The sequence below is a fragment of the Leptosomus discolor genome, chromosome Z (assembly GCF_034619465.1).
Source record: "Leptosomus discolor isolate bLepDis1 chromosome Z, bLepDis1.hap2, whole genome shotgun sequence".
Lineage (NCBI taxonomy): Eukaryota > Metazoa > Chordata > Aves > Leptosomiformes > Leptosomidae > Leptosomus > Leptosomus discolor.
In genome coordinates, this window is record NC_141419.1 from 31434502 (window position 1) to 31452444 (window position 17943).

Sequence of the window (17943 nt, forward strand, 5' to 3'; positions counted from 1 at the left end):
AGGCCAATGGCGCCTCTGCGAATGACTATTTCAGAGTGAAAGAAGCCGTTGATCGGGTCTCTTTGTTCCGTTCGTGTTGGTGAGCGAAGGGGGATGGGAGAGAGAGAGCCCTGCGGACCCCCGGTCAGTGAGGCAGGAGAGGGGCAGCTGTGCCGGAGCAGAGGTTCCCCTGCGGCCCGCGGTGGGGTGGCGGCTGAGCCCCTGCAGCCCCTGGAGCCCAGCGGTGGCCCAGAGGTCGCCCTGCAGCCCGCGGAGGGCCCCGGGCCGGAGGAGCAGGGACCGGGCCCGGAGCAGAGCGCGGCTGCGGCCGCGCTGGAGCCGCCCGTCGGTGGGAGGGCGGCAGCCCCGGGAGGGCCCCGCGCTGGGGGGTTCTGGGGAGCTGCGGCCCCGCGGGAAGGACTCGCGTTGGGGCAGTTCCTGGAGGGCTGTCTGCCGGGAGAGGGACCCCGCGGTGGGGCAGGGGAGGGCTGCGAGGGCCCCTCTCCCTGAGGGGGAAGGAGCAGCGGGGAAACCTTGTGCCGGCCGGACTGTGACCGCCATTCCCTGCCCCCTGCGCTGCTGGGGGGGAAGAGGGAGCAGAGCTGAGCCCGGGGAGACTGGAGGGGTTGAGCGGGGAAGGTGTGTTGTATTTGAGATATGGTTGTATCTCCCATTGTCCTTGATGGTGGTGGTTGTTTGTATGAAATGTGTGTTGTTATCCCCAAGTTGAGTCTGTCTGTTGCCTGTGACCATAACTGGTGAGTGAGCCCTCCCTGCCCTTTGTCTCGACCCTCAAGCCTTTTTGGTTGTGTTTTCTCCTTCCCATCCATCAGGTAACAGGTAGGGGTAAGCGAGCAGCTACGTGGGGCTTTGCTGTCGGCTGGGTGGGCTTAAACCATGACAGCTACACCTACTATGCCCTATTCTCTGAAATAAGAAGACTACACACAAATTAGCTTTTTGGTTGTATTTTCTCCTTCCCATCCCTCAAGGGATGGGGTAGGGGTGAGCAAGCTGCTGCATGGTCCTTTTGTTGCCGGCTGGGTAGGCTCAAACCATGACAATGTCCTTCCCCAGGCAGCGCAGTCCACAAAGCCACTCCATGCCTTTCACTGTAATAACTCGCAAAATCACAGAATCACAGAATGGTAGGGGTTGGAAGAGACCTCTGGAGATCATCTGGTCCAACTCCCCTGCCAGAGCAGGTTCACTTAGAGCAGGTCACACAGGAACACATCCAGGCAGGTTTTGAATATCTCCAGAGAAGGAGACTCCACAACCTCTCTGGGCAGCCTGTTCCAGTGCTCTGTCACCCTGAGTAAAGAAGTTTTTCCTCATGTTCAGGCGGAACTTCGTCTGCTCCAGTTTGTGCCTGTTGCCTTTTGTCCCGTTGCTGGGCACCACTGAAAAGAACCTGGCCCCATCCTTTTGACACCCACCCTTGAGATATTTATAAGCGATGATAATATTCCTTCTCACTCTTCTCATCTCCAGGCTAAAGAGCCCCAGGTCTCTCAGCCTTTCCTCATAAGAGTGATGTTCCGGTCCCCTAATCATCTTCATAGCCCTCTGCTCAACTCTGTCCAATAGTTCCCTGTCTCTCTTGATCTGGGGGGCCCAGAACTGGACACCGTACTCCAGATGTGGCCTCATCAGGGTAGAGTAGATGAGGAGAACCTCCCTTGACCTGCTGGCCACAGTTGTAGAATCATAGAATCATTCAGGTTGGAAAAGACCTTTGAGATCATCAAGTCCAACCATCAGACCTACTCTACCAAGTATACCCCTAAACCATTATTTCTAAGCACCACATTCAAACACATTAAGGGATGGTGACTCAACCATTTCTCTGGGCAGCCTATTCCAAAGTTTGAAAACCCTTTCAGTAAAAAATTTTTCCTAATGTCAAGCCTAAACCTACCCTGGTGCAGCTTGAGTCCATTGTCCGTTCCCTCTTTTTCTATCATTAATTAACTGTGAGAAGAGACCAGCACCTACCTCTCTACAATGTCCTCTCAGGTAGTTGTAGAGAGCAATCAGGTCTCCCCTCAGCCTCCTTTTCTTAAGACTAAATAGCCCCAGTTCCCTCAGCCGGTCTTCGTAAGACTTGTTCTCTAGGCCTTTCACCATCTTTGTTGCCCTTCTGTGCACTCTCTCCAGCACCTCAGTTTCTTTCTTGTATTGAGGTGCCCAAAACTGAACACAGTACTCAAGGTGTGGCCTCATCAATGCTGAGTACAGGGGGATCACCCCTACTCCTGCTGGCCAGACTATTCTTAATACAGGCCAGGATGCTACTGGCTTTCTTGGCCACCTGGGCACACTGCTGACTCATATTCAGCTGCTTGTCAATCAGTACCTCCAGGTCCTTTTCTGCCAGGCAGCTTTCCAGCCACTCTTCCCCAAGCCTGTAGCATTGCATGGGGTTGTTGTGGTCCAGTTGCAGGACCCAGCACTTCGTCTTGTTGAAGCTCATACAGTTGGCCTCCGCCCATTGATCCAGCCTGTCCAAGTTTCTCTGTAGAGCCTCCCTACCCTCAAGCAGACCAACACTCCCACCTAACTTGGTGGTGTCTGCAAACTTACTAAGGGTGCATTCTATCCCTTCGTTTAGATCTTTGATAAATACGTTAAACAGAAGTGGCCCCAGTACTGACCCCTGGGGAACACCACTTGTGACCGGCCGCCAGCTGGATTTAACTCCATTGATCACCACTCTCTGGGCCCGTCGGTCCAGCCAGTGTTTTACCCAGCAGAGCGTGTGTTCATCCAAGCCATGAGCAGCCAGTTTCTTCACCAGAATTCCCTGGGAAACAGTGTCAAAGGCTTTACAGAGGCTGAGGTAAACAATATCCACAGCCTTTCCCTCACCCATCAGGTGGGTCATCTTGTCATAGAAGGAGATCAGGTTCATTAAGCAGGACCTGCCTTTCATAAACCTGTGCTGACTGGGCCTGATCACCTGGTTGTTCTGTAAATGACTCATGATGGCACTCAAGATGATCTGCTCCATGACCTTCCCTGGCACTGAGGTCAGACCAACAGGTCTGTTGTTTCCTGGATGCTCCTTTTGGCCTTTCTTGTAGATGGATGTCATATTTGCTATTCTCCAGTCCCCTAGGACCTCCCCAGTTAGCCAGGACTTCTGGTAGATGATGGAAAGAGGCTTGGTGAGCACATCCACCAACTCTTTCAGTACTTTTGGATGTAGCCCATCCAGCCCCATAGTCTCATGTGTACCTAAGTGGTGTAGCAGGTCACTGACCACTTCCTCTTTAATTGTGAAGGTCACATTCTGACCGCCCTCGCTGTCTTCCAGCTCAAGGGGCTGGGTGTCTGGCGAACAACTACTACTACTAAAGACCGAGGCAAAGAAGGCACCTCAGCCTTTCCCTCATCCTTTGTCACTGTGTATCCCCCTCTATCTAGCAAAGAAGGAAGATTCTCCCTAGCCCTCCTTTTACTGTTCATGTATTTATAGAAACATTTTTTATTGTCCTTAACAGTTGTAGCTAGTTTAAGTTCTAATTGGGCTTTCACTCTCCTAATTTCCTCCCTGCATAGCCTTACTACTTCTTTATAGTCCTCATGAGAGACCTGCCCTCTCTCCCAAAGGACATAAATTCTCCTTTTTTTCCTAAGGTCCTGCCAAAGGTCCCTATTCAGCCAGGCCAGTCTTCATCCCCGCCAACACATTTTTTGGCACACGGGGAAAATGATCTTCTTAATGCACCCCAGGATACCATTTGCCTTCTTGGCCACAAGGCCACGTGGCTGGCTCATGGGTAACGTTGTCCACCAGGACTCCCAGGTCCTTCTCCCCAGAGCTGCTTTCCAGCAAGTCAACCCTTAACCTGTACTGGGTGCATGGGGTTATTTCTCCCCAAGTGCAAGACCTTACATTTGCCCTTATTGAAACTCATCAGGTTCCTCTCCACCCAACTCTCCAGCCTGTCCAGGTCTGGCTGAATGGCAGCACAGCCTTCTGGTGTGTCAGCCACTCCTCCCAGTTTTGTGTCATCAGCAAACTTGCTGAGGGTGCACTCTGTCCTTCCATCTAGGTCACTGATGAGTATGTTGAATAGGACCTGACCCAGTACTGACCCCTGGGGAACACTGCTAGCTACAGGCCTCCAACTAGACTCAGCACCACTTGATCACAGCCCTCTGAGCCCTATCCTTCAGCCAGTTCTCAACCCACCTCACTGTCCACTCATCTATCCCATATTTCCTAAGCTTACCTATGAGAATGTGATGGGAGACAGTGTCAAAAGCTTTGCTAAACTCAAGGCAGACAACATCCACTGCTTTCCCTTCATCCACACAGCCAGTCATGCCATCATAGAAAGCTATCATGTTGGTCAGGCATGATTTCCCCTTGGTAAATCTATGCTGACTACTCCTGATAACCTTCTTTTCCTCCACCTGTTTAGAGATAACAGACAGAATGAGCTCTTCCATCACCTTTCCATGAATGGAGGTGAGGCTGATTGGTCTGTAGTTTCCCAGATCCTCCTTCTTGCCCTTTTTGAAGACTGGAGGTACACTGGCTTTCCTCCAGTCCTCAGGCACCTCTCCAGTCCTTCATGACCAGTCAAAGATGATGGAGAGCAGCTTAGCAATAACATCTGGCAGCTCCCTCAACAGTCTCGGGTGCATCCCATCGGGACCCATGGATTTGTGAGTGTCCGATATGCCTAAGATACCCCTAACCCAATCCTCCTCAACCAAGGGGCAGTCTTCCTTCCTCCAGAGTTCTTCTCCTACTTCCAGGGTCTGGGATTCCTGAGGACCAGCCTTAGCCATAAAGACTGAGGCGAAGACGGCATTCAGTAACTCTGCCTTCTCCCTCTGCCATCTCCTCTGTCATCAGGGCACCTGCCTCATTCAGCAGGGGGCCCACATTTTCCCTGGTCTTTCTTTTGCTGCTGATGTATTTGAAGAAGCCCTTATTGTCTTTGATGTTCCTAGCCAGACTTAATTCCAAGCAGACCTTAGCCTTCTTCATTGCATCTCTGCGTACTCTGACAATATTCCTATATTCCTCCCAAGTGGTCAGTCCCTTTTTCCACATGTTGTAAACTTCTTCCTTTCCTTTGAGTGTTTCCAGAAGCTCCTTGCTCATCCAAGCAGGCCTTCTGCCTCTTTTGCGTGATTTCTTCCTCGTAGGGATGCATCGGTTTTGGGCTTGGAGGAAGTGGTGCTTGAATAGCAACCAGGTCTCTTGGGCCCCCCTACCTTCTACAACCCTACCCCACGGGATTCCTCCAAGTAGGTCTTTGAAGTCACTAAAGTTAGGTCTCTTGAAGTCCAGGGTTGCAGTCCTACTGATTGCCCTGCTTCTTCCACGCAGGATCTTGAACTCCACCCTCTCGTGGTCACTACAGCCAAGGCTGCCCCCAGCCTTCATATCACTGACCAGTGCTTCTTTGTTTGTTAGTACAAACTCGTGAAACTTGTAATCAAGTGTGCCAGAGGGTGGAAGAAGCAACGTGGAAGAGGAACCAAATAGTACAAGAAATGGTTACTTGACCAGCTTCCTGACCCTGAAACTGAAGTCTCTTTCTCCTTTGTTTTTCTTGGATATGGGAATCCAGTGCAATGACTATTGCTGCAATTTTAAACACAAGCTGTTTTTGCGACTCCTTGTGATCAAGGAAATTTGAAATCTTACCCACTTTAACAAACTTACTTTTTCCTCCCCCACAGTATGAACTAATTCTCCTATTCTTAGCTTTACTTCCCTGCTTCCCTCCTATCCTTTTGCTAGGATAGGGTTAATTTTCACCAGAAGCTGGGAGAGGGCACAGCCGAGACAGCCAAACCAAAGTAGGCAAGGGGTATTAGATACCATGCTCGGTATGCAAGTGGGAGCGCTGGAAGGCACATGCTCAAAGGTGCAGTGGCTGGTCTGAGCAATGAGCCATTGGGTTGCTGTATCTGTTATTTCATTAGTGGTGGTATTGTTACCATTGTTTCTTCTCTCTTCCATTAAACTGTTCTTATCTCAACCTGAGAGGCCTGACCCTTTTCTCTAGATTCTCCTCCCCACCCTGCCATGGAGGGTGGGGTGAGCAAGTGGCCACGTGGTGCACTGCTCCTGGCTGGGCCTAAACCACAACACCCTCCCACATGGGCCACCCTACCCATCCTCCAGCCTTGCCTGAAATCTGAGCAGGTAAAGTCTGTTTCTTGCTTCCCTCACATCAGATTGGTAAGTGCAGTTAGTTTTATGCTAATCAATCTAAACAGTTATTCTAAAATTTGCAATATTTAGCCATAATTTAATATTGCTACTATAAAGACTACTTCTCCACACTGTGGAGCTGGTTCCATTTCAGTATTACGTGAATCTAGAAATCTATCATGTAGGCAGAAGGCCTGCCAAATCCATTTAGCCATACAAAAAAGTAAAAATTTTTATTACTTTATCAGCTCCCAACATTGTTCTCTTTCTTTCTTCACACCGCCTGTATTTGCTTTTTAGATTTTTCTTTACAAATATTGCAATATCAAAAAAAGCCATCACTGGTTTTAGGGTCATTTCATTCTGCCTCTAGCTGGCTTTTCTCCATAACTCTTGTATCATATCTTACCTGTGGGTTGCATCCTGTTACATCCTGTGCAGGCAAGACACTGGCCTACATAAATACAAGATCTGTTCCAATGCCAGTATGTGCTAACAATTTAAAAAAATGTTTGGTTCTACATAGTAAATGCTAATTTATCTAAAATTCACTGGTTGTCATGGAGATTTTTTCTGTACACCTTGCCCTGGAGCTCACTCTGGCACATTGCTAACTTCCCAATAAGAGTGAAACAAACAGCCATCAAATTCTGAAACTGGGCACTGCTTGCATAACATACATTATGCTTATATCCCTCTAAGTCACAATTCACAAGCGTATTCTCATTACCATTATTCAGTTCAGGATTATTTCAGGTTCACCTTGGCACCTCTTACAGTGCATGGATGTGTGATATATTCCTTACTCTAGAAGTTAAATTTCAACATTGAACTGAGAAGTACACTATCTGAAAAGGATGTGCTTTTCAGGCTTTCATAAAAAATCAACTTCATTATCATTTAGGACAAGCATTTTGGTGCTCTGAATATTTAGGATAACTGTACTCCTTCCTAAAACATTTTGGCTTCCCTTTATACTCTTGTCGTAATGCACATAGAAAAAGCAACGAGAAACAAAATGCACAAAGCACTCACATCCTAAGTGATTTTATAATTTCAGGAAAGGTGTTGAATCAAGGTATAGAAGACACATCATTAGCTCTTGGGTCAGTCAGAGACTTCCTGTATACATCTATGTAGGCTACAGCTATATAGGCTGTAGGTACATATGCCTCAACATGTCATCTGCACAGAGCTGTTAAAAAACCTCTGCATCTCTAACAAATATGAAAGCTAAATTTGATAATAATTGAGGAAATCACCTAAGGCTTGATCAGATTCGTCTTTAATTTAACAGGTGTATCTCTTCTAGTTTTTCTGGCATCCAGACCATGTATGTCTATATTACAACAGTAAGGCTGTGGCAGAAAATCTAGAATATGTATGTCAGAGATGCTCTAATCACAAGAAGTCTTGGTATTAACAATACCTAACAAACTAGAGAGTTTCACAGGCACTGATGTGTCCTACCTCTAAAAGGCTTGCCCAGTTGCCAGAGTGGGCTAGCAACACACAGGCTTGTCTCAACTAGGACATATCCACACTAACAATTCCTGCAAAGTTATCTTGAGCAGTAACAACAAAAGGCAAGAGGGCATTTTAAATGAAATTTTTTTAAATGAGAAGCCTTCCACAGTGAAGTTAAGAACAAGGAAAGCTTTAATGTAAAATCATAGAATCATAGGATCATTCAGGTTGGAAAAGACCTTTGAGATCATAAAGTCCAACCATCAATGCTACTCGACCAAGTACACCCCTAAACTATATCTTCAAGCACCACACCTAAACAACGTTTATCAGTTCACATTTAGAGAGTGGCAGGAAGCCAGACAGTATTATAATTGCACCATCATAATTGCTTGAGTTGCTTAGTCATTTATAAAGTTCCAAGTGTGTTCCCTCTAGCATTCTACTAATTCTAAATGCATACATTGACCACAGTGTAAGTAGTATCCTATGCACAAACATTTACAAAAAATCTTTTGCACCTCTCATCTTGAAGAGAATATTGTAGTCGGTAGATATGGACTTACTTGTAATTCTGTTCGGTTATAGAAAACAAGGCACTGACTACAAAAAAAAGTGTAGAGGCATTATTACAACTCAGTACAAGAAGGAAATACAAAATTACATTGGAAAGGCTGCAATGCTACAAATGAGCATTAACGCACACTTCTTTATTCTTAAATTACCAGGTTTTATCATTACTGCAGCTGAAATCAGGAGACACTAAATGAGCTATTATGACATCAAGGAGCACTTTTACCAGAGCTAATTTGTGTGTAGTCTTCTTATTTCAGAGAATAGGGCATAGTAGGTGTAGCTGTCATGGTTTAAGCCCACCCAGCCGACAGCAAAGCCCCACGTAGCTGCTCGCTTACCCCTACCTGTTACCTGATGGATGGGAAGGAGAAAACACAACCAAAAAGGCTTGAGGGTCGAGACAAAGGGCAGGGAGGGCTCACTCACCAGTTATGGTCACAGGCAAAAGACAGACTCAACTTGGGGATAACAACACACATTTCATACAAACAACCACCACCATCAAGGACAATGGGAGATACAACCAGGTCTTCAATACAACACACTTCCCCCCCCCTCCCCCCCGCGACCCCTCCAGTCTCCCCGGGCTCAGCTCTGCTCCCTCTTCCCCCCCAGCAGCGCAGGGGGCAGGAAATGGTGGTCACAGTCCGGCTGGCACAAGGTTTCCCCGCTGCTCCTTCCCCCTCAGGGAGAGGGGCCCTCGCAGCCCTCCCCTGCCCCACCGCGGGGTCCCTCTCCCAGCAGACAGCCCTCCAGGAACTGCCCCAACGCGAGTCCTTCCCGCGGGGCCGCAGCTCCCCAGAACCCCCCAGCGCGGGGCCCTCCCGGGGCTGCCGCCCTCCCACCGACGGGCGGCTCCAGCGCGGCCGCAGCCGCGCTCTGCTCCGGGCCCGGTCCCTGCTCCTCCGGCCCGGGGCCCTCCGCGGGCTGCAGGGCGACCTCTGGGCCACCGCTGGGCTCCAGGGGCTGCAGGGGCTCAGCCGCCACCCCACCGCGGGCCGCAGGGGAACCTCTGCTCCGGCACAGCTGCCCCTCTCCTGCCTCACTGACCGGGGGTCCGCAGGGCTCTCTCTCTCCCATCCCCCTCCTCTCCTCCACTCACCAACAAGCAACATGCCCAATAGGTTTTTCCTCTCTCAAATACAGATAGTCACAAAGGCGCCATTGGTCTGGCCTTGGCCAGAGGAGAGTCTGAATTGGAGCCAAGGGAGCTTCTCGAAGCCTCTTACAGGAGCCACCTCTGTATCCCCCTCCCCTGCTACCAAAACTCTGCCAGACACCAAACTCAACACAGTAGTCAAGTCCGATCTCTGTTTTTGTTTTAGGTTGGTTTTTTTTTTGCCAGTCCTAAATGAGGGGACTGTTAGTTGCTCATGTGGCATAGAGTCCAAAGGGCTGCTCTGACCCCTGTTCAGAAAACAGACTGCCACCACGCAACAAGATCAGAGCTCTGAAACAAATAAAAGATGCTACTCCACCACTAGTATACAAAAGACCCCCTCATTAGTGACTGATTAGTTCCTTGACCCTTTTTGATGTTCCTCAGCAATTCTAATATCCATAAGCAGAAACAAGGTGTGCCTGAAGCCTGGGAAGGCTTAATGAAATTTTGTCCATAAGAGGTAATCATTCCCACACCCCTTAAAAAAGTAAGTTCTTTAGAACAAGTAATTAATATTTTTGTTAATGTATGCTCTATAAAAGAAGATAGTATTAGCTTGAATCTGTATTTCAGAGAAAACTACGCAAAATGGAAGCAAGTCAAGCGATTGACTGTCAGCCGTAAACAGTATTTTTAGGCATCAATAATAAGATGAAAGAAGAAACAGAAGAGTTTGTGGTCAAGATGCCAAAGTACAGACAAGGAGAATGTATGGATTGACACTATCATTTGAAGCTGAAAAAAGAAAGTCTAACAAAAACTGGTTTTATCAATCTGTAGAGTTGATTGTTTTGCTGAAATAAATATTTGGAAAAGTGATATATTGGTGATTCATCTTAAACAGATATGAATAAAATTTGAATAAAAAAGACTAACTTCAAAAAGTGACCACATAAAAGACAGGTATCAAGACTTCACTGGGCTGCAAGACCTATAACTGCCTGTAACAATAAAGAGGTTAATTGTTAGAAGCAAAGCCAGATCAACAAAGTGGCCAAGACTCTGATGAAATGCACCATGCGATAGAAAAGGAAGTCACAGTGAGCAGTACCAAGAAATTACATTTAAGCAAAGAACGATGAACAGACAGAGAGCAAAAGGAAGAGGCAAGAGGAAAATATAACTGAAACAAGCTTAAGAAGAATCATCAGTATTCTAAAAGGGAAGAAACATAAAGAAATGGAAGAGGTAAAAATCAAAGGGGTTAACACAAAAAAGTGAGGCCACTGGCTACTTATCTGATCAAATCTTTGAACAGTCTAAGGTTTACTGATTATTAATAAAAATGTGCTACAAAAGCAATTAGTTTGACAAATAATTTGCCTATATAAATGAGATAAGTCTATTGTTTTTCCAGGAAAACCACATCAAATTTGGTAGTGTCAATTCATTCTACATTTCCTTATGGTCACTGCATTTAAACTCTTTTTTTTTTCTACTGTGATCTTCAATTCATATTAAAATGTTTGGTTCCATTTATCTGAGCTCAAATTCAGTCCTATCTATCTGAAATAATGTAGAGAGTTAATTCTATCAACTCTGCCTCTAGCTTTCTTCTGTTCAATGGAGGAAAGCTGAAATGGAAAGCTTTCTGATTATAAATCTGCCTTTTAAAAGTATCCACATAAGGTTTATTTATTCTGTATGCACAATAAGATGTCATTCAAAAACCTAATAAAACCAAATTTCATTATGCCTTTCCATCACTCAAAGTTCTCCTGCAAAAGATGTGCCTACAGTCTGAACCATGGCTCTGCAACGCTCTTCATAAGAAAACAAGGTGAGAAGGAAGATGCGAGAGAGGGATGAAAACAGACCTTTGCCTGCCGCTTTGCTCCCAGTCCTGAAATTTCCTATGCACAAGCGTAGTGGAAACATCGTCCTTTAAAGACTGTGTAAAGGTTAGAGTGATTATTCTGCTGCACATTTGAACAGCTGTTCTGATTTTGGGTTTTTGTTTTTCAGCTAGCTCCTGCCCCAGTAAGGACCAGTGTGACAACAGCCTGCCCTCAGTATCATGGCAGCATGAGAAACACGGCCACGTACTGTTGGGCATGCTGCTGCTGGGACACTCAGAACCATACCAGAGGCTCGTCCCTTGGGAATCTATCAAAACACTGCTGGTTTAAATGCACTTAAGCCACGCATGTCAGTTTTAAACATGCAGGAATGAAACAGCAGGGCCAAGCAAATGTCAAAGTCTTATGTTCCAGCACTGGGCTAGAGACACAGCATCTGGAAAGAACTAGCATATCAGTTAATTTAGACCTACCAGTTTTCTCTCTGTTATGGTCAGCTTGTCTATTGGTCTAACTTCAAAAGCTCTTCGTTACTGCTCACTTACTGGGTTGGCAAAAGCCATCATGAAAACTGGCAATAAATATTCTAACTTACACAAACTTCTCCAATTTAGTGTAGAGTCCTATTTGTTATGTTCGGGATGATGGAATATTATATGTCAGGGTATGATTTCTTTTCAGAAATACAACCAAACCTAACCTGATTTCAGCTGTATTAACTCAGATGCATAACTGTATGAATTAATCTCCTTTTAGGTAACACAACTGAACAATTGTCATAATGAAAGCTCATTTTAGCAATAACATGGATGATTTGCCAGAAATATTAAATAGGGTGGAGGAAGTGAATAATTTTACTACCCAGAACTTTTATGTTAAAGTGGCATGAAACCAGCAGCACATCAACAATGCTAATAGGATTCTAGAAAACTAATTGGATCTTGGGTATTTATAAAATCATCTTCATGATAAAGGGAATGTGTACGTGAAAGAACTTAACTCATCTGCAACTCAAATTCTATTCAAAAGAAAAATGAACATCTGGGATGGCAGAAAACTAGAGCAATAAAACAGTTGATATAAAAAGTACCGGCATATTACCAGAATTAGCAGTAACAGTAACAGCAACGAAGATGTTTGCAGTAAGGACAGCAGATGTTTGTGTATCAGATCCAGTCATATCATTTGCTGACAGCTAATTTGAAAGAGTGATTCCTCCAGAGTACAAAAGTTGCTTTGCTGCTTGTCTATGGACAGTGGTTTACAAAGTCACGTAGCTATGCACCAAGCATATAAGGTCCTCCAAACCCTTGAGAAGGTCCCTAGCCACGTTGGGGTCCTGCTTGCCCACATGCTCCCTGTACAGGGTCCTGTCTCTAGGAGAACCATGGGATGAATCTCGAGACAGGGTCACAGCTCTCCCTCTGCATCTGACACAGCCCCACTGCCCAGCGGGAGATTTTCCAGGGTTGTTTTGCTTTCTCCTGGGACAGGAGTCATGCAAGCACAGAGGAAAGAATGCACAAGGCCTCTCTGTAAGTCAGGACATTTGCTTCATGCATGATAAAAAAGATGTATGGATTGAAAAGATTAAGCATGAGAGAGGAAGTCTGCCCTAAGGCAGAAAGCTAAATTTACCCTCCCTAAAACTCAGAGAGCAGCCATTGTATAGCACAATGCAAGCGTTAATCCTTCAGCCCAGCTAAGAGAGTAAAGGAACACCTAATGCTTAATTGGAGTGACTACTGCAAAACACCTTGGCTGCATATTTCTAATACATTATTTTTGGTTTAAGGTTGAAAAGTGAAGTAATACTCCTATTGCTAGCTTAGCAGCTGAAAATAGCTTTTTATGGGTTTTGTTTCATTGATTGTCTTTTTTCCAAATCACAGATCAGAGCAGACTGTGTTGGCAAAGTTTCCAGTTCTGTTGTATATGGAGAAAAGGAGGATGCTGAATTCAGACCTCCATAGTATTAATGCTCACTTGTAGCATCACAAGGGGGCACCGCAATTCTAGTAAGCAACTAAACGTCTTTGCTTCTCTTCAGGCAAAGCCAGGCAGCTCATCCTAGCCAAACTACTGAATGAAGCACACCGTTTTGGGGAAAGATCAATCTGAGAGCTCAAATCCAATAATCACTGCTGGGTATAGATTACAGAGCATTGACAATGTTGTAATATTAAATCCTACTTCCATCAGGTAATGCAATTCCGCATTCTGGATCCCATGGAGTCTCTTCAGTTCTTCTACTACACAGATGGTTGCTGCTCAGGAACCAACCATTTCAGTGGCATATTTGTGTTTTCCCTTTGCAAACTCTTCTCATCAAAGACTCCTGTAGAGTCTCCAGCCTTCCTGAAAACCACTCGGTCTGAAACTACATGGATACATAAAGGGCTATGTGAAAGGTAAGGAATCTTGTGCAGAGTCCTCTCTCACTCAGGACTGGGTGCTCCCTGGTTGTTTAAATCGCAGCACGTTTCTCCTGATTGCTTTGGCTGAGTATTGAGAGAGTATGCACCTTTCTTCTGCCAAACAAACACGTGACAGAAGGAGGTGCTTTTGTTGTTATTGTTCAGAAGTAGTTCATCTCAAGGTAGCTATGACCATGGTACAAAAAAAAAAAAAAAAAAAGAGTATCCTTTTGTTTTCTCAAGTCAAAGGTCCTTTCACACTGAGTCTTTGATGTGTATTTGTATGACAGTCCTCTGAAACAGTAAACTTTAATTGCAGAAGAAGGAAGATCAAATAACTTGTCCTTACACGAACTGGAAAGCACAAATGCCCATGATTTAATTGATTTAATTGATTTACTCAAGCCAGTATCAAATGCTTCTCATACCCTCTCTTCCTTTAAAAAACCAAATCCCTACCAGTAAAACATCACCCCAATACTTTTGAAGAATCATTTCACTTTATGCATATGCACCTACACCACAAATGTGCAGCTTTATCAGCAATACCTTCAGAACTCAATAGCTGTCTTGCAGAACCATTGCAACAAAACCAGAGGTTTTATAAATACAATGAATACTAAAGAAAATTTCCTTCTTGTTACTCTGCTTACCAAATTTTTATCTGACATAACACTATCGTCCTGGCAGGCTGATTGCCACCTGCCATATTTTATGACAAACTGTCAATGCAATTTTGCCAGTTTTTCCTGCCTGTTGTCTGCTCTAGCACACTCTGACACTATGCACCTGCTGAATACCATCTTTCAGTAGTGTGTGCTCTTAAAAATTTACTGACAATTTCCTCCATTTTCAACTCTTGTATCCTTTCCAAAACCACCTGATAATCACATTTCTAGACACATTTTTAAGCCAGTTCCTGCAGATATTTACTCATGTGAACAAACCATATGCTGACAAAATAATTCCAGTAATTATTAACACAGGGATTATGTGCAGAGAAGAAATCTGGACTGTAACATCCTTGGGGAAGGTACCGAGCGAGGTGCATACAGGTAACTTACCTGTCAAATAGCTCTCCACCTGTGACCAACTCCAAAACAAGACTGATTTCTGTGGGCGTCTCAAATATCTCCTTCAGTTTTATCTGGTAAAAGATAACAAAAAGGATCCATTGTGCTTATTTGCCTTCTTGCTGAGCGTATCACAGGGCCAACAGCAGGAAACAGACCATAGTCAACAAAGCAGAGGATGGTACCAATTAAAGTTGGTGCATCATTCACGTTGCAGTTGAACAGGTTATTGTGTATGTTCTCTCCCCGCTCCTTTTTTTTTTTTTTTTGCTAGATCTATCCCCTTTGTATTTCCTTTTTGTTTATTCTTTTCATACTCTTCGTGTCTCAGCAACTTCTGTGTAAAATAGGAGTTTAAGAAGCTGCTTTCATTAGTGCTTCTCAACACCTGCCTGCCAATCTTTAAGAGTAACTGAAACTAAGATGTTCCCCACCCTCCAAGGACTGACAAGACCAACCTTCTCTTTCATTTACAGAATCTCTTTTGCACAGTTTATCACTCAACTCTGTCAGAACATTGAAAATTTATTTTAAAGTGTAAGTTTAATTCAACAGTTTTCCATAACGAGCTGCTAATGCGCTCATGAGGAGAACCCAAAGCTTTAATCTAGGACTCTCCCATGTCTGTATAGGTGAACCACAACAGTCATCTCTCAGGAACAGAAAGAATTTAAAAAAACATGGAGTGAAAGAACCAGGATAAACTTACAATGTTAGGATGTGAAAGGCGAAGAAGAACTCCAATTTCTGTGCGGACAATTTTCTTGTCTACCTGGTTAAAAGTGGGGAGGGAAAAAGTGAAAAATTTACTTCTACGATCACCATAGAAACTTCTAGCTGTATCAGAGGAAATATGAACGGCATATCTAGATCTCTTAGGAGAGTAAGTTGATGCGAGACACACAAGTCAAATATAGCGTAAGGAGTAATTTTGCTTTAACGTGATACAGATACTATAACAGCAAAAACATCTTCATCTAGCAAAATGATTACAAATGTACATATAAGTCACGCAAGAAATAGAATATGGGGAAGACATCTGAAAAAGATGCTAAAATTCCTGTTTTTACTCAAGTTATGCCCTTGTCTATAGCTACTTGTGTTGGTTCAGTCTATGCCAGCATAGCTTCCCTTTGAAACACTGTTAAGCAGCTGTACTGGAAAAAGGTTTCTGCATGTAGGATGTGCACATCAAAGCAGTGTAACATACTGATTAGAGTAAAAGAGTGATGCAAAATTGAAACACTCCCAGCCACAGACAGGGTAAAATGTTTAACTTCAACTTGCTTCAGATCTATCTAATAGAATGGTCTATTAATGCAAAAGACTACCTGTTGGGTTACACCTCTGAGAGGATTATCCCTTCCCTTTCCTTCTCTTCTCAGATTGCAGTCTTTAATAATCCAGGCACAACCTCTGTCCTGTTGGGGGACATTGGTTATTTCTCACAAGAAAGCTAGACCTAGGGAGCATTTTACTCAGGAAGGACAACCGCAGCTCTCCTGGAACTTGAATGCTTATGCAAGCAAGAAAGTAAAATACTCATAAGCAAATTATGCATGCTTTTATGTTACTAAGGTAATTAATAAATTTATGAAGAAACTATCTGGTTTGCAAATATACTCACAAATCCTAGAGAAATCCTACACTGATGACGATTATAAACATTTTTCTTCTACAGCACTCTTCATCTCAGGGGGTACGAAATGAAAGACAAGTCAGCAAGTTAAGTCACTACCTGTTTCCAAAGTGATGACACAGATAAAGTCAAGCAGAACATTTTGAGGGGAGCTGTGTGGGGTTTTTTTAAGTGGAGTCTTTTCAGCAAACACACGTTTTGGATTTGGTTTTGGTTTTTCACATAATACAGGAAATGGACAGTCATAATACATAAGCCTTTAAAAGGGACATAAAACTACCTTCAAATTCTTAGTGAGGAACACATATGCTTAAAAAATGACTGCTTTTTTTAATCACCTGAAAGAAGAGATGTACTTCTCATTATTTCATTTTTTCCAGCAATAAAAAAATCCAACTATCAGTCACACTCAGAACTACAGGATAGGCAGAATTTGATTCTCCTGTTGTGTCAGTCAGGAATGATTCCAGGTTAGTAATGCCACAGTGCTGTGATGTAAATGAGTGAAGAACTAGAGCCCTTAGGGATTTCTTGAAACTCATTGACATTTAACCTCTTTTAGTTGTTCTGCTAGAAAGCAAAATGAAACCAAGAAAAACCAGCTTTGGACAGATTCAGTGAATGTGAGCAGCAGCAGCAAGCAAAAATCAAAGAGGAATGAAAAATTCCGTTATTCCATTACCTGAACACCTAACTGGAAGCAAGAACATGGTCAATAACTAAATCTTCACAGGTAAACGCCTGCTCTGGGATCAAACACGAGAAGCTTTAAGCTCTGCGACCATCACAGGCTTTATAAACTTTATTGCTTTTTACTCTGAATGCAAGCGTTTCTTTGCTTTTGCCTGCTACATAAATAATGAGAAGCAGGTTTGAAGAATGGTCTCCTGTGCAGGTTTGAAGAATGCTGTGAGCACCAGCCTGTGGACTTTCTGGGTTTCAACATACCCTTGGCATCACTGCCATTATTCAACTCTGGGTTACTTTTGTGAGTGGAAACACACAGCCAGGTGTTCCAAAGCTCACTGCTAGGTAGCAAGGGGCTCTTGATGATTCAGAGAGTAATACATGCCTGGACTGTTTTCATACACTTTGCACCTCAGACAGGATCAGAAAAAAATAATTTTGTACGTACAAACAATATTGTACAGACAGTCACTTCCCCAGGAGAGCATCACTACAAACTGAACAACCTACAGTTTGTTTTCTGCAGTTTTGAAAACATTTGCGCATCAAACATGCCTGGCAACAAGCATGGGAGAGGCTGTCCAAATTATAAAGATACTTCCTTTTGGCACTAAGTATTTACAACTGAGAAACGATAGAGGCCTCCTCCCATCTTGCAGGTGATTATTGTGAAATTAATTGAAAAAGTGAACTAAGGCTCAGTTTCAGGTCCTTGCTTTCCTGGGCTTTTACTCTACAAATGTAGGTGAGTCCCTCTGTGATCCAGTTCCTGACCTGACACAAAAGAGTAGACGTTCGTAATACTTCTTCAGGTGGTGGTATGAGGAAAAGGTACATAAACATTCAAAACGCTAAGATGCAATGGCAAACAGGCCACAGAGAAACCCTTAGGAGGGTTATATATTTATAAGCATCCTGGAAAATGGCTACTGGGATAGATTTTACAACAGAAGAATA

At 44.2% G+C, this 17943-nt stretch overlaps 1 protein-coding gene across 1 annotated transcript in view; it reads right to left on the bottom strand.

Moving 5' to 3' along the window:
- The window catches only part of CAMK4 (calcium/calmodulin dependent protein kinase IV), a 177197-nt gene that overhangs the window by 63793 nt on the left and 95461 nt on the right, over nucleotides 1-17943 (bottom strand). The window contains exons 3-4 of the mRNA XM_086479497.1: nucleotides 15370-15432; nucleotides 14652-14734 (exon numbers count right to left, since the gene is read on the bottom strand). Of these exons, the coding sequence (XP_086335623.1) occupies nucleotides 14652-14734; nucleotides 15370-15432 (146 nt within the window). The remainder of the gene's footprint in view (nucleotides 1-14651; nucleotides 14735-15369; nucleotides 15433-17943) is intronic.